We start from the raw sequence: 16,516 nt of genomic DNA on the forward strand, positions 1-16,516 counted from the left end.
AGACGTCTCCTTGTGCCACCTCTCAACAAAAGCGCACTGCATGTCGTGGCTGATGGTACTATAGCCGATCATGCATAACCCGCCAAGCCCGCTCCCAGCTACCACGTCATTAAACCACAGAGCCTGTGGTTTAAACAGAGAAAATATCTTTCGTGCATGGTTCACGGATTTTATGGTCGGTCGTTCCTGTCAAAACAAAAAACATAAACAAAAAAGAAACTTAGTTAGACCGTTAAGAGAAAATGAAATAAAAACCTAAATAGAAAACAGTTAAACTATAAAGTGTAATTAAAAAAACTACCTCTCCCTCCCAAACACGTCGAGCGACGTGGTCGTGATAGTAAATCAGCACGGAAGTGTCTGTAGGCCCTCCCGGGTAGCCCTCCTCCGTATCATCCTCCCTGCTCCGAGGGTCAGCATCAGGTATATCATCCTCATGATGTCTCACCTCCTCCCTGATCTCCTCCTCCTCACGTACCACCTCACGATAGGAAGACGCCTTATCCGGATGAGGAACCAGCAAGCGCCTTATCCGTTTGGACGAGTACTCGAACCCATCCTCGTGTCGATGCTAACTATGAGGCCCGCTCACGTTGAGCCGATGCGGTCTGGGTCTCCCTACCCTGTCTAAGTCATGCGGGGGTTTCCTGATATTTTCCTGAAAAAATTGAAATCGGTAAGAAGGCGAAACAATCAAGAAAATAAAAAAACAATTTTGAGTTCATTTCAGAAGTGCATTTTCAAAACTGGTCAGAGAGGTGTTTTCGGAAGTGCACTTCCGAAACAACCTGCGAACACCATTTTTAGCAGAAACCCATTTCTTGCCATAAATGCTTCAAAATACATTTTTTTCCTATATAAACACACTCAATGACGTATAATAACTTAACCCTATAACATTTTTCTAATTTCTAACAGCCCTAATATGAATTTCAATCCTACAATTTAGGGTTGTGATAACTTACAAATTGAAAGCTTTGAATGTAGCCTTTGAAGTAGTCTTTAAAGGTTGTAGAGCAAATTTAGAGAATCAACTTTGTGTGATAATGGCAAGAAATGGGGAGATTTTTTGAAAGTTTTGAGTTTTAGGGTAAAATAAAAAAGGGGGGAGGTTGTTTTGTTTAAACTGCAAAACACATGTATTTTTGGAGATGCATCTCTGAAATCACCCTTTCGGAAATGCATCTCCGAAAACACTTTTTTTTAAATAAAAAAATGATTTTGGAGATGCATCTTCGAAATCACCCTTTTTGATGACTTCAGAGACGCACTTCCGAAATATATGGGCGTTTTAGGAATTTCGCACGGGTTTATAAGAAGCTTGGGGGTGGATAAAGAAATTATCTTTAAGTAGGGTCTATCTTGGGACAATACAATCATATCCACAGTGGACCTAAATAAATAGGATCTTAAAAAATAGGATTTTATGCACCATGTACACTTTCAAAAATAGGTATTTGCTTATGGAGATATATGTTCCTTATTTTTACTTATTAAATTCAAAATATTTCGGAGCTACATTTATGGAATATGTCCGTATGTACATTTACGGAAGAAATTCAAAAACAAAATACCACAAAATCAGCATTGCAACGATAAAATTAACATTCATAAAATAAAATCGGCATTACATTGATGATTTCAACAGAAAATTAAATATTACATTTCAATAGCCCGATGGACGCTTGCACATCTCTAAGATTTGTTTGACCATTCTTCGTACTGTCGCTACCAACTCGAGCGGGATTTTCTCTTCGAAACCGAAATACGTTCGCCACATCGCCAAAACATCCTCTTGGTTCGTGAGCTCAAAGTTGCTGTAAACAAATTCCCTTCATTGTCAATTGAAGGTGAACGATATTCGAGCTTCACAACCTTTTGTTTGTCTCCGTAAGGTAAGCGATAGTGGATTTCATTAATAATATCGTCGACCTGGTGTTTTATCGTATGAGTAGGAGACACTTGCGACATACTAAAAACTAAGTGAATATGGACCACCATTTTCTGTCACACTTCTTTCCGTATACATATCCACGGAAAGATCCCAAATATATTGGTTCCGGAGGTATATCTACGGAAAATTTCCTAGAACTGCAACTTAAGAACCTTCTGTAGATACATATACGAAACTTTTGCTGTTACATTTTTACACCAGAAAAGAATAAACATTGAGTATATTGCAATGTTAAAAAGTGAGTATATTACACTTCCAAAATTCAAAACAAATCAAAACAAGTGTCGTCAGCTAAATCTATTGGTGGTTCCATCTTGGACTTTTCCACATTCGATTCCTTTTCACCGTTGTTTAATATTTCGAATTTGTGCATCCTTTCAACAAAACGATCTAGCCAAGTCTCGGCATTTGCGGTAGAATGAGTCGCCCATTCTGGTGATGTGGGTGATATGGGGCATCCCGGTTTCAAGTAAACTTGTACAAAATGACTTGATTTTGCAAGCCATCCAATACACATGATGCGATCATTTGGATTTTTAGATGATGCAGTACGGAGAGGTAAAAAAGGTTTCCGAAAACCTGTATCGCTTCAAGTAAATGCACACCCTGTCATATGTATATTTAATAAGATGCCCATTTCCGAGAATCTCATCCGTTTTGACACCAATGCGTTACCACTGAAGCAAGAAACAAGAGATTCATAAACTGCTTCAAATTTATCTTTCTCTCCATACAACCGCGTGTATGATTCTTTATGCGTATTCAACTCTTGGATAAGTTGATGACGGACAAGTGCATGACTATCCTTTCCCTTACCTGTAACACCCCATTTTCTATCCGATAATTATAATAAAATCAGAGCGCAGAAAATTTTTAACATCAAACATGAGGCATTACATTTTCAACTTTAAACCACAAACAACTTGTATTTCTTTTAACTTTGATACATAGCATTCGGCATCTACAGACTTTAAAATTATAATTCATACACAATTTTATTCCACTAGATAAAACTTCAAATTATAATTATTCATCAACTTTTATCCAACTAAAAACAACTTAAAACAACAGTAATTACTTCTTATTATTCAACTTGGATTTCAACAGCTATAATAATAACACAGCAACAAAACAACAAATACAATCATGATCCTATCCCGAGTGCTACGTATCAGAGCAAGACACCAACTCGACTAACAGCTACTAAAGACTTCATATAGTTACTTCGAACTTCCACAACTATCTTGAGTATCTATATGTTTCCCATGGTAGGGGAAACATCAGCAGAAGGGGTGAGATATCGAAAAATAAAAACAAAGTATGACAATTAGTATATTAGAGAGGAATCATATAATCATCACTACTTTCAAACAACAGTTATAATAATACTATAGCAATAACTAGTAACAACAATTATAACAACCATCAGCAACAACAATTATCACAATAATTATATTAACTATTTCACAACACAACTTATATCAACAGCAACTCATAACAACATTAACTTCACAACGACTCGAAATGCGACACAACTATGCACATGGATGTGGATCCATTAGAGTAGAACTCCCAACTTAAACAGATGCCAGGTTATCGAGGCATTTTAACAACTTGAACAGGGTGCCATCAAGGCCAACTTAATCAATGCCATCAAGGCCAACTTAATCAATGCAATGTTATGCGACAATATGAACGACATCCAATCAACAATATCAGAACACAATCAGAACAACAACAACAACAACAACAGAAACAACAACTTAAACCGCAACTTAAACAACTTTCAACTTTGGCTATTTAAGCCTACTACCAAACCTGTCCAAATTTGGGATAAAACCAACGTATTCACAACGGTACCTGCAATTCCACGTATTCAGTACAATTTCAACGAAATAACCACGTCACAACTACCTACTAATTTATCTTAGTTACCCCGTAGATTTTTATTAAATTCCGAACAACTAATTATACCACCTATTTTAGCTATTCGGCTAATTTGGGACTGTTTTCAACCTTCTACTACTACTGATATTCATCTTAGTCTTCTGCTAATTAATTAAGACTCTCTGTTAATTAATTACTACCGATTCAACTTCATCACTACTATGCTAAACTTGCTACACCAAATAAGCATCTGATAGGCTTATGCTGACCTGCTATCAATTTTTGTTTCTGCTAGCTTGAATCCTGATTACAACTATTTTCTACTTTCTGCTAACTTCCCTTCTACAGATTATTAATAGGACAATACATTTGATCCAATCCAAATTCATTATTACCAATGTTGGTTCTTAACATAACAATATGCTATTTACTGTTAAACTTGATTCTGGTTGCACTTATTTTTCCAGTTATGATAATCTATCTTCTACTGATTATTAACATGATTGTTCATTGATCCATTTTCATAATATCATTACCCAAAACCGCTCCAACACGTGACCAACATACAAAAGCACACTTGTGGGACCCTCCCTAAAGGGAGACGCCCGTCCCCTTTCTCCCATGGGCTTTAGACGCCCGTCTCAACTCCCCACCTCCAAGGAGACGTCCGTCTCCAATGCTAAGGGGTGCCTACCTCCCATTGGTGGCCCCCGTCTCCCGTACTGTTCTTGTTTCGGGTTCTTAAAATTTTCTTCTAACCCAGAACTTCTATTACTTGTATTTCAACACAGTGAAGCATAAATTTAATTCGACTGATTCGCATAGCAACAGCAACAACAGAATAACAAAATTCCAACTGACCGATACATCATCAGATACTCACGGAATCACAATTTTCATCACAAAACACAGAATTGACAGCAAATTCATACAACTCTAAATCCCATATAAAAATTATCGTATTCCCGATTATAAGATTCGAACCCCACCCTTACCTTGTATATGGAGATTGTCTCTAATATCCGATCGAATGCAAGCCTTTGCCTTTTCCCCGAAATCAACGATCAATTCTTCCTCTGCCAAAACCTCGTTCCTCTTTGTCGGCAACTTCGTTTCATGATCTATTCTCCCAAAAGCAAAAAACCTTATTTTCACATAAACCTAATTCCATATATTCTCCTTTTAATCCAATAAATCTAATAATAATATCGTTACTATTATTTCTTAATGGGCCTACTAAACACACCTCCAAATTTGCTAGTTATCACACCACTATTAAGTCCAACCGAATTAATTAAATAATGTCCAAAATAATAATATTATTTCTAATACTATTTCTCCGATTAAATCAACTAAATAATCGACTATCAATTTAACCGTCTAAGCAACATATTATTCCAATATTATTTTTCGACAACTTCGTCAATCCACCAATTAAATAATACTTCACAGAAATAAGCCAATTAATTCTCTTAGGATAATACCGATAAATCACAACTTTGATTGAATTTCCATATTAAATCCTTGAATAATTTATTTAAATAATTAAATAAATTTCCGGGTGTTACATTACCAAGCAAAGCCGAAACGGCCTGGTAACCGCAATTACCGTCCCCCTAAACATTGACGATTCGTTCGATGTATATGTGCATAAAACCCGGCTTCTCGTCAAAGAATGATCGATGGAATTGGGGTCGAAGGAGGTTTGCTTATGCGGGATCCTTTCATGACACTTTTTTGAGATTTAGGAGTCTGTGAGTCTGGAAAAAGTTTATCAACGTGCTCATAACAAGAAGGAGATTGTGTAGTCTAGTGGTCATTTGGTGTAGGCTTCATTTTCTTTGGAGCACCCTTTGTGTTTACTGGTTGAAAAAGTGGTTTCATGTCGGTTGTTTCAGAATATCCAATCTTTTCAATTGTTCTTTGATGTGGAGTTTCATGTTGTCATCGCCCTTCGAAAATCTCTCTTGTATCGCTTCCGATTCGATCAAAATAGATATATTCAATTTACTTCCATCCATGCAACCATCATCATCAAAACTAAGCCTTTTCCAATGAGGGCAGACTTCACCTATTCTTATTGGCTCACCTAGTTTCATCTTTTTAGCTATAACGCAAGCACACGAGAGACCATGTGTTTTAAAAATAGTGCAACCACACTTTGTGCTATCGGAACCTAGCGTTTCACCTCGTTTGGCCTCATGAAAAATATAGTTCAACCCGAACCGAGACATATTGTCGATCAATTGAGAATAAAAAATATTATCCTTAAATTGATGTTCCAACACCATTATGCGAAGATGTGATTTTCTTTGTTTGTTTGTTGATGTTTATGATATTGTTTTAATTTCTTTTGTCATCATCAAAACTAATAATACTTATACAACACATAAAACCATATTAGCTAGATACTCGTTTTCCAAATATTGCTTTGAAAGAAGAAACGGTGAAACAACAAGATTTCCAAATTTTGACATTTGAAAATAAGAATTTTGTGTCTCAAATAAGTATAATCTTAATTAAAATAAAATAGGTATTTTGTTCATATTGATCCGTGGGAAAAATATAAATTTTAACATGTAAAAATATTTTTTTTAAAAATTATAAATAATTTTGACATTTGAAAATAATTTTTTAAATAATTATATTAATTCAATTTATTAAAATTTTGAGAGAAAAAATTAAAATGAAAGTGAAAATATTGGAGAGAAAATTGTAAGAGAGAGAAAAGTAAATAGAAATGAAATGAAAAATAAATGTGGAGAGAGAAGTGAGATAGAATAAAAGTAATATTATAAGAGGATGAAATTTGAAGGAGAGAGAATGAATGGAAGATAGGTGGCAAAAGTGGGTTGAATGTGGGGTGAATAAAATGAGTTGATTATGAAATGACAAAAATAACCTTTTAGCTTTGAAAATTATTTTTAAGAAAAGGGCATAATTGGTAGTGTGGTGGACTTTAACTTTAATTGCTTGATAGTAGATTGCTTGATAGTAGATTTGTATTCAAATGCATATTGAAAGCAATTTTTATCAAAAACAAATTTGCGTGAATTTAACTAATCGTATCCCGTTACAAATTTATTTAATACGATATAGATTAGATTTAAATATACATGTAAATTTGAAATGAGTTATGTAATTATAAAATGAATAATAATAATAATTTAAATTTAATTTGAATATTTGAAAATAAGAATTTCATATCTCAAATAAAGATAATTATTAATTAAAATAAAATGGTTATTTTATTGATAGTGCCCCGTGAGAAAAATAAAAAATTTTGACATTTGAAAATAAGAATTTTGTGTCTCAAATAAGTATAATCTTAATTAAAATAAAATAGGTATTTTGTTCATAGTGATCAGTGGGAAAAATATAAATTTTAACATGTAAAAATATTTTTTTTAAAAATTATGAATAATTTTGACATTTGAAAATAATTTTTTAATAATTATATTAATTCAATTTATTAAAATTTTGAGAGAAAAAATTAAAATGAAAGTGAAAATATTGGAGAGAAAATTGTAAGAGAGAGAGAAAAGTAAATAGAAATGAAATGAAAAATAAATGTGGAGAGAGAAGTGAGATAGAATAAAAGTAATATTATAAGAGGATGAAATTTGAAGGAGAGAGAATGAATGGAAGATAGGTGGCAAAAGTGGGTTGAATGTGGGGTGAATAAAATGAGTTGATTATGAAATGACAAAAATAACCTTTTAGCTTTGAAAATTATTTTTAAGAAAAGGGCATAATTGGTAGTGTGGTGGACTTTAACTTTAATTGCTTGATAGTAGATAGATAGATATTCTATATTCTATGCTCCACTTTGCGTCCAAAGTATCTGTTTTTTTACGGCTAGATCCTGTTTCAATTGATCCTAGAAACACCATGCACGGTCCTCACTTTTGAAATAAATTCGACGCGTTTAGTTCCTATACAAGATACCAAAATTAAACACTGCCATATTTTAATTCGGTCGTAGTCCAAAAATTATTTTTCACGCGTTTAGTTTTTAGGGTATGGTACAGAAAATCAACTTTGTCCATTTTAGCAAAGAAATGGCTAAATGATGACTAGGCTGAGTTACCAAGATAAAGTTGTGGCTACTCTCCAATCTTTAGTTTTATTGAAACGACAATTCCTTTCTTGTTGCAACAAATAATAATAAATCTTTTTATTAAATTTTACGAAAAAAAATACTACGTTCTTAAGTCAATTGATTTAAGGGAAATGCTAACAAGTGTCCTAGGGGCACTCTTTAATAGCTTTAAAAAGTAAGTTTTTCTTGAAAATATGTGTAATTAATGCATCGAAAATTGAAATGGTGAATTTTTGAAAGAATATTTTTTTTATTTAGAATGCTTAAAGAGTGGCCCTGGGACACTCGTTAGCATGACCCTTGATTTAATTAGTGATAAGTTGATAATAAAAAAGGTGATAAAAAGGGGACCAAACTAACCTCAAAGCTAAGAAAAAAAATCTAAAAAAAATGTATGTCTAACCTATTAGTTATAAAATCACTTCTAATTCCAATAAAAATAGTTAAAAAAGAAACTCATGAGACCTAAGGGTTACGTTGCCTAAATGATCAAGAAAGTTCTCATTCTTCTTCCTAGTGTCATCAATGGTATCAACCATGTTGCATCTACAAACTCTGGTAAACTATAATTTTTATTTTTGAAAAACATATTTGTTGTGAAATAAAAAATAGATATTTTTCTAAAATAAAAATGATTCTTAAAAAAAGTTTGAAGAAAATAGAGTTTGATTATAACAATTAATTTAAATAATTAATTCTTTTATTTAACTAATTACACCATATGAATTATATATGAAATATAATTATGATATCGTGAACACCGTGACTCTATAAACAAAATTAATTTTATTTAAAAAAATTAAATATATCAAGAGGTGAATGCATTAAAGTGTAATGCGAAATTATATTTTTTAAAAATTTATCTATTATTTTAATTAAAAGTTAATAGTTAATATATTTATTATATTTTTAAATATAAATTTTTTATTTTTAGGTTTTTTAACCTATCTCCTTCAAACGCAGGTTAGCTTTCCTTATTTAAATTCTACTTTAAATGTTTTGTAATTAAAATAATAAATTTAAAACTCAAAAGACAAAAATAGTTAAATATTATCAACACAAAGCATAGAGAAACTTACACTAAATAAATTAAACACATAATTCTAAATTATGTTTGTACTATTTTCTTAGGAAAAAATTAATAAAAATATCTCTAAATACAAAAATTGATTTGTCAAAGTAATTACTATTTAATTTTAACTTTCCTTTTTATTTGATATTGATCCGTCTATTATAATTAAGGTTAGCAAAAAAACAGAAACTATTTTCAAATTTGTCAAAATTTTTTTTATCAATTAACTTTAATTATGAAAATGATGCATCCAACCTTATAATTATGAAAATAGAAATTATTATTTATAGATTAGGTAGTCCTTTAGGCATAATTTCATCTTTTAAAATAAATAAATACTCTAAATTCAAATGTCTATCAATTATTACTATTTTTAAATCAAAATTTCCATTTTTATAAAAAAAATGAATATGGTACATTGGTACCAAAGAAGTGTTACATGAAATTCCGAATCTGAAAATTCCGAAATTCACTAATACGTTACAATCTTCTTCCATTCTCTTCTCATCTTTTCCCTCACACACACTCTTTACTAAACAGTAAACACTACATTTTTTCTCTTTCTTTTCTTTCATTCATTCTCAATTCACCGATGCAAGACCCTTCCAGACCCGCCACCGGCTACCCAGCCCCACCGTACAACCACCCTAACGCTGCCCAATACCCCTACGCCGCACCACCACCATACTACCAACCACCACCACCTCCCCGTCCCTACGCCTCCCGCTCCTTCTTCCGCGCCTTCTTCGCCACCATGATCTGCCTCGCCGTCATCTTCGCCGTCATCCTCGTCATCACATGGCTCGTCCTTCGCCCTTCCCTCCCTCACTTCACCTTAGCATCTCTCTCCCTCTCCAACTTCTCCGCCTCCAACCAATCCCTCTCCGGCACATGGCGTCTCTCTTTTAACGTCCGTAACGGTAACAGAAAAATGTCCGTCACTTATAACGCTCTCCGTTCATCCATCTTTTACCATTCCAACTACATCGCTGAATCGGAGCTTGCGCCGTTTAAGCAGGATACGAAATCTGAAACGCCGCTTAACGTTACTTTCTCTGCTGCTAATGCTTACTTTGAATCGGGTGCGGTTAAGGATCTTAACGGTGATAGAACTCGCGGTTCGGTTCCGTTTGATGTGCAGATTTTGGCTTCCACTTCGTTTCGGTCTGGATCGTGGAGGTTTAGGACGAGGATTCTTAAGATTGTATGCCGGAAAGTTGTGGTTGGGATTTTGTCGAATTCGACTTCCGGTGAATTGGTTGGTTTGCCCGGTGAATGTCAGGTGTGGACTTAACTTGATTTCAGGTTTAGGGTTTAGGATTTACGGTTTACCCTAATTTGTATACGGGTTCTTTTTTTGAAACCCTAGGTTTGAAAATTGGATTCAGTGATAAATGTTTTTAGGGGTTTATGACTATGGATTATGGTTTATATACGAAATTGAGGATTGTTGATTAGTCTTTGACTGTATATAATTCTCCCATGTTATTTTATTTGCTTCTTGTTATTCTGCTTGACTTTTGAGTGTATATGGCAATTTAAGAGAAAGTATTAGTTTATCTTTCATTGACCAAAGGACTAGTCTATTTTGGTGAGTGTAATGCTAATAATTCAACATTGTTTTGGGTTTATTTAGATCATGACAGAGCAATCATTGGTTTCGTTATCATTGTTTGTTTTGTGTAAATTTTTAATTGAATTATGTTAGTACTTACTACTACTAGTGTTTAAACATGATGATCACAGTTTTAAAAAGGGTTGCGTATAGGTTTTCGCGATTTCGGTCGGTACAAGTATCACGGCACTAATTGTGGCCGTTGCGGTGTGAATTAGCCACAATTTGTTCTTCGATATAGAAAACGTTGATAACGGTATCGACATCTGTCAAACCGTTTTGTCCCAGCCGTTTTCGCGGTCGCGGACCGTTTTTTAAAACCCTGATGATGATATAGGCTCTGCTATTTCAATACATAAACTGTGGACTCTTTTCACAACAAGCATTACATTTTTATTAATTTCTTACTCTGTTATTATGCTGAAAACATGAATGTCATCTAGTATTCTTTGGTTTTTTAACCCCAAAGGGTTGGCCTATAGGTGAAAGTTTGAGTCTAGAGATTATGACCAACCAATCATTGCTTTTGGTATCATTATTTGTGCCCTGCTATTTTAATGCATAAACTGTGGATTCTATTCACAACAAGCTTTGCATTTTTATTAATTTCTTACTCTCTGCTATTGTGTTGAATTGAAGATATGAATGTCTTCTAGTATTCTTTGTTTGAGGTGTTGCTTGAAACACTCTTTTTTTATCCTAACTCTTGTTCTATCATTGGGTAAAATTATGTGGGTTCCGCCTTTTTACATTAGACTCATTTTTGAAATGGAATGATCCATTTGACATTTAGCTATTACGATGGTGAGTGTAGAAATTAAAGTGTTAGTGGAGTATTCTTAGCACGACTCTTCCATGGTTTAGTGGCTACTTTTTTGAGTTTACTGGCTTATTGCTAGAATATCATGGCAAAGGAGACTTGTTCGTTTCTAGCTTTTGCTGTTTTTTTAGCGTTCTTTCATAGGAGAAGGTTAATAAAATTATCGCAAAAGCATTTTTTGTTTGGAGTAAATTCTAACAAAAAGAAACAAAATATAGATTTTTATTTTTTTCCCCTTCTTTTTCCGCCACACTGCATGAAAAGAATATCGTTGGTTTATAGAGGTTTTTCCTGTCATCCCAAATGAAGACCTTTTGTTGATTTATAAGAGTTTTTTCCTTCTGTTAATTTTATAGTTGATAGTTCCTTTTTTTTCTTTTTCTTTTACTGCACCTTAGAAAAGAATATAGTTGGTTTTTAAGAGTCTCTCCTATCACATCCCAAATGAAGGCCTTTTGTTGATTTATAGGAGTTTTTCCTTTTGTTGATTTATAGTTGGTTTATTCTGTGTTTGTTCTTTATAGTGCATCTTAGAAAATAATATATTGGTTTACAGGAGTTTTTTTCTGTTATCCCTAATGATGGCCTTCTTTTGTTGATTTATAGGAGTTTTTCCTTTTGTTGATTTATTCTGTGTTTTTTCCTTTTGCTTGTACCTTAGAAAAGAATATAGCATGTGTTTGTTTCCGTGTCCAAGAACCTAGCATTCGTAAGTTTGATCAAAGCTCCAAATTGGAGCTTCTATATTTTCACATTTCCTTTGCCTTAAGACGCGAGAAACATTGTCCGAATGAGTTACCAAACACACTAATAGCTGGTTTATAGGAGTTTTCCCTATCATCCCAAATTTCCTTTTGTCCGAATGAGAAACATTGTCCGAATGAGTTACCAAACACACTAAGAACTTTGAGTTTGACATGTTCACTGAACTTTGCCATTTTCTGAAGTCTTGAAATGAACTTTGGCAAGGGATATAAGAGATGGATTGTCCTGTTGACTCTGTTTTTGATCTGTGTTGGTCTTTGTTAGTATATTAGTACTTTTGTTCATTAACCTACTAGATTGCATTTTGTCTGAATTGTCTGATAGATACAACAGTTTTATGATAACACATTGAAGGTTTTTTTACATTACTGAGATACAACATTTTTATGATAGCACATCTTGAAAGTGTTTTTACATTACTGAGATATGCTTGAAACTTTTTCATCCACCTCTGTACAGTTTATTTTCTTGATCTCAGAAAAGAAGTGTATGAGTTATTTGTTTGTTAGTTAGGAATCACGCATCTGCTGCTCTGCTATTTTGCAAATAATCGATGGATAATGTTAGACCTGTCAATAGATGAATTTTTCTTTCATTTTTTAAGAGTTGTTTTTAAGATTCCACTGAGTTTTTGCTTGGCAATGCTCGTGTGTGCATGCAACTATTGAATACCTTGAAGACTAGTCTACCATTTCTTGGAAGTTTAGACGTTTGTGAAAAACAGACTTGGTCCAAAATCTCACTATAACATATCAACTATTATGAAAAATCAAAAGTTAATAGAGGTGTATCTGTCTTTTGTGTGGTACTCCATGCCCCTTACTCATTACTATTTTTCTATTCAACCCAACGTTCGAAGACATGTGTGTTCATTAAAGTATATTAATTGTGTTCATTAAAGTATATTAATGAGACAAAATTAGTTCTGACAAATAATACCTTAAAAAAAAGGTAAGAGTATCAAGTTGAACGACACAAACCTAACTGAATTGTTGCTTAACTATCCAATTTTTTTTTTTATTTTAAATTTTCTAATCAAACTACTGTTTTTCAATCAGTTCAACAACTGATCCGCTGTAAATCACAGTTAGTCAATTGTTATTCACTTAATTGATCTAAATCACAATTAATCGAATCAATCTGCAGTTAGTTGACATAATTATTGATTTGATTTTGAAATAGTAGTCTAATACTAAACCTGAGTGATAGAATATTCAATAAAATTTAGAGTGAAGACCCATTTTAGTCCCTCACAAAAATTACAGAACCCAAATTAGTCCCTCACAAATAAAAGGACCCGATTTAATCCCTTACAAAATTTAACCGGGTCATATTAGTCCTTTTGTTAATATTTTTTTCAAACCGATTTTTTCATACTTTTAAACCGTGACAGGAGTGCCACATTGGTTTTATATTTTTTATTTTTTATTTTTTTAATATTAAATTGATTTTTAATTATAATTTCATTTTTAAACAATTCTAATTTAATAATATCAAAAAATTCAAAATTGTTTCTTATAAGGAATTTAATCCAAAACTTTTAAACAATATCTTAAGTCTTTACCACTAAGCCAATATGTATTCATGTCAAATAATTCCCAAATTTTTAAAAAAAATTAAATAATTCTAAATTTAAAACAAAAATTACAAAATTTGTACAAATGAGGTCTCAAACCTTAGTCCGATAAATGATAATCACTTTACAATTAGACAAATCAATTTCTATTGTTAATATTCTTAACTTAATAATTTAGAACAAATATTTACTTATTTTAAATAACACACAAATGAATATTTACTAATTTCAAATAATACATCAATTTAAAAATAAAATTTATAAATGTAAATCCTCAATATATTTAATCGATTAGAAATAAATTAAATTATATGTAATTGAAATTAAATAACACACAAATAAATATTTACTTATTTCAAACTAATTCAAGATAAATAATAATTAATTAATTTAATAGTAATTCAACTCATTAGTTTAATAGTGATCAATTAGATTAATAGAAATTAAATTAAAATTAGTAAATATTTATTTGTTTGTTATTTGAAATAAATAAATGTTTGTTCTAAATTATTAACTTAAGTATTCATTATTAAGAATATTAACGATAGAAATTAATTTGTCTGGTTGTAAAGTGACTATTATTCAACTTGAACGGACTTGGATTTTAGACCTCATTGGTACAATTTTTAACTTTTTTGTTTTAAATTCAGAACTATTTAATATTACTAAAAATCATAGGAATTATCTGTCGTACATTGGATTAGTGGTAAAGACTTAAGACATTTGACTTTTTTGATATTATTAATTCAGAATTATTTACAAATGAAATTATAATTAAAAATTAATTTAGTATTTAAAAAATGAAAAATATAAAATATAAAACCAATGTGGCAATCCTGTGACGGTTTAAAAGTATGAAAAAAACCAGTTTGAAAAAAAATATTAATAAAAGGACTAATATGGTCCGGTTAAATTTTGTAAAGGATTAGATCGGGTCCTTTTATTTGTGAGGGACTAATTTGGGTTCTGTAATTTTTGTGAGGGACTAAAATAGGCCTTCACTCTAAAATTTAATTTTCTATGGATTTTATTACGGTTTGAATTCAAACATCATTATATTGCATAATATTACATAAATGATGTGATAAAAATATGTTAAAAAAGAATTTAATTGGTATACCCCGACTCAGTTAATTTTGAATGTTAGATTTAAATTGAAATTTGATTTTGATTTTTATCATCTATATAATAATAACTATGAATGATTGTGATACAAATATTTACATCGACAGTGGGGTGTTCGTGATTTGGTTTGGATAGGTTTTGAGGTAAAAATTTATCCGATTTATTTGCGGTTCAAAAAATCTGATTCGATCTCATTTCATGCGGTTTATTTGGATATCCAAATTACAAATTTTATTATTGATTAAGATTATAAAAATGTTAATAAATAATAGATTTGATATAATATATAACATAAAGTATATTAAAAATTAATATTACAAAATGAGAATAATCGATTATTGTTGAAACAAATGAAATAATAAAAATAAATAGATTTAACTAAACTAAGAAATATTATTATCGACTAATAAATTAACATAACACGTCATATTAATAAAAAATAAATAAGTATAAATTATATACTTGCGGTTTGGATCAGTTTTGAAAAATCAAACCCAAACGTGCGGATTTTACAAAATGACATCCAAATTCCAAACACATAAAAATATTTAATTTTTTGCGGTTTTTTCGATTTTCTTAAATGAATTTGTGATTTTTATTTGGATTGGTTTGTATTTAAACACCCTTAACCGACTGTATATAGCCATTAATCACAAACTATACAATAAAAGTGAAAGAGATTAATGGCTATATACACCCATGCATTACTCATCGAAACTTGCTCATTTGCGAAACCACCACATATACACCCATGCATTACTCATCGAAACTTGCTCATTTTGACATAAATTGATTCGGAGATGCATCTTCGTACTCACATCAGACATAATTAGGAGATGCATTTCTGCAATCTCACTAGACAATAATTTTCGAGTTTGTTTTAAAGATATACTAATTTAAATGACGACGTATTATAGCTATACTATCATATTCAATTTTATATAAATTCACCATACCTTAATCAAACAATATGAAAAATGTCATATAAATAATAAATCCAGAGTACACAATAAAGTCAAAATAAAATACAAACGATCATAATGATCTTAATACAAATACTATATACTAATATGTATGACGGACTCGGGCCTCCTGAATTGCAGTGTGTAACACTCCAATGTTTTGAAATTATTTTATTTTGATTATTTGAGATTTGTTTGTGATTTTTAATATTTAATTTAATTATTGGATTGAAATAATTAAAAAAATATATCCTATAAAACCTAACTCTAAAGGGAATGATCCATCCCGAAAAGAGGTAAGAATACCACACTCTACTTTTTTCGGAGACGATCCAAATATAAATTAAAGGAAGCATCGATTGTAGAACCTACATGAGAAACACCTTTTAACTTGGAAGAAGTCTTAACTTCTTGATAGAGGAGACAAGATGAGCTCTATATCTGGAAGATAATACATCTCGCAACCTAGAAGTGTGCAACATCAACCTCCAACGCCATTTACCAACTAGAGCTAAATTAACCAAACGAGTATCACGAACACCCAATCCTCATTTCCTCTTAGGTTTACATACATCGACCCATTTTACAAAGAAATCTTAACTTCACCTTTCACACCCCCAAGAATCATATTAAACCCT

The 16,516-nt window shown here is 31.7% G+C and overlaps 1 protein-coding gene across 1 annotated transcript; it reads left to right on the plus strand.

Moving 5' to 3' along the window:
- The first annotated feature begins 9,474 nt into the window (after nt 1-9,474).
- Nucleotides 9,475-10,522, plus strand: LOC131653531 (uncharacterized protein At1g08160-like). Its single transcript, XM_058923704.1, has one exon. It carries the CDS (start codon nt 9,608-9,610, stop codon nt 10,307-10,309), a length of 702 nt encoding a protein of 233 aa, XP_058779687.1. The 5' UTR covers nt 9,475-9,607; the 3' UTR covers nt 10,310-10,522.
- Nucleotides 10,523-16,516: the final 5,994 nt, after the last annotated feature.

This window comes from Vicia villosa, linkage group LG2, assembly GCF_029867415.1.
Source record: "Vicia villosa cultivar HV-30 ecotype Madison, WI linkage group LG2, Vvil1.0, whole genome shotgun sequence".
In the NCBI taxonomy this organism is placed as follows: Eukaryota; Viridiplantae; Streptophyta; class Magnoliopsida; order Fabales; family Fabaceae; genus Vicia; species Vicia villosa.

Coding starts and splice junctions, on each gene's coding strand:
- LOC131653531 (XM_058923704.1), top strand. CDS start 9,608: ATGCAAGACCCTTCCAGACCCGCCACCGGCTACCCAGCCCCACCGTAC.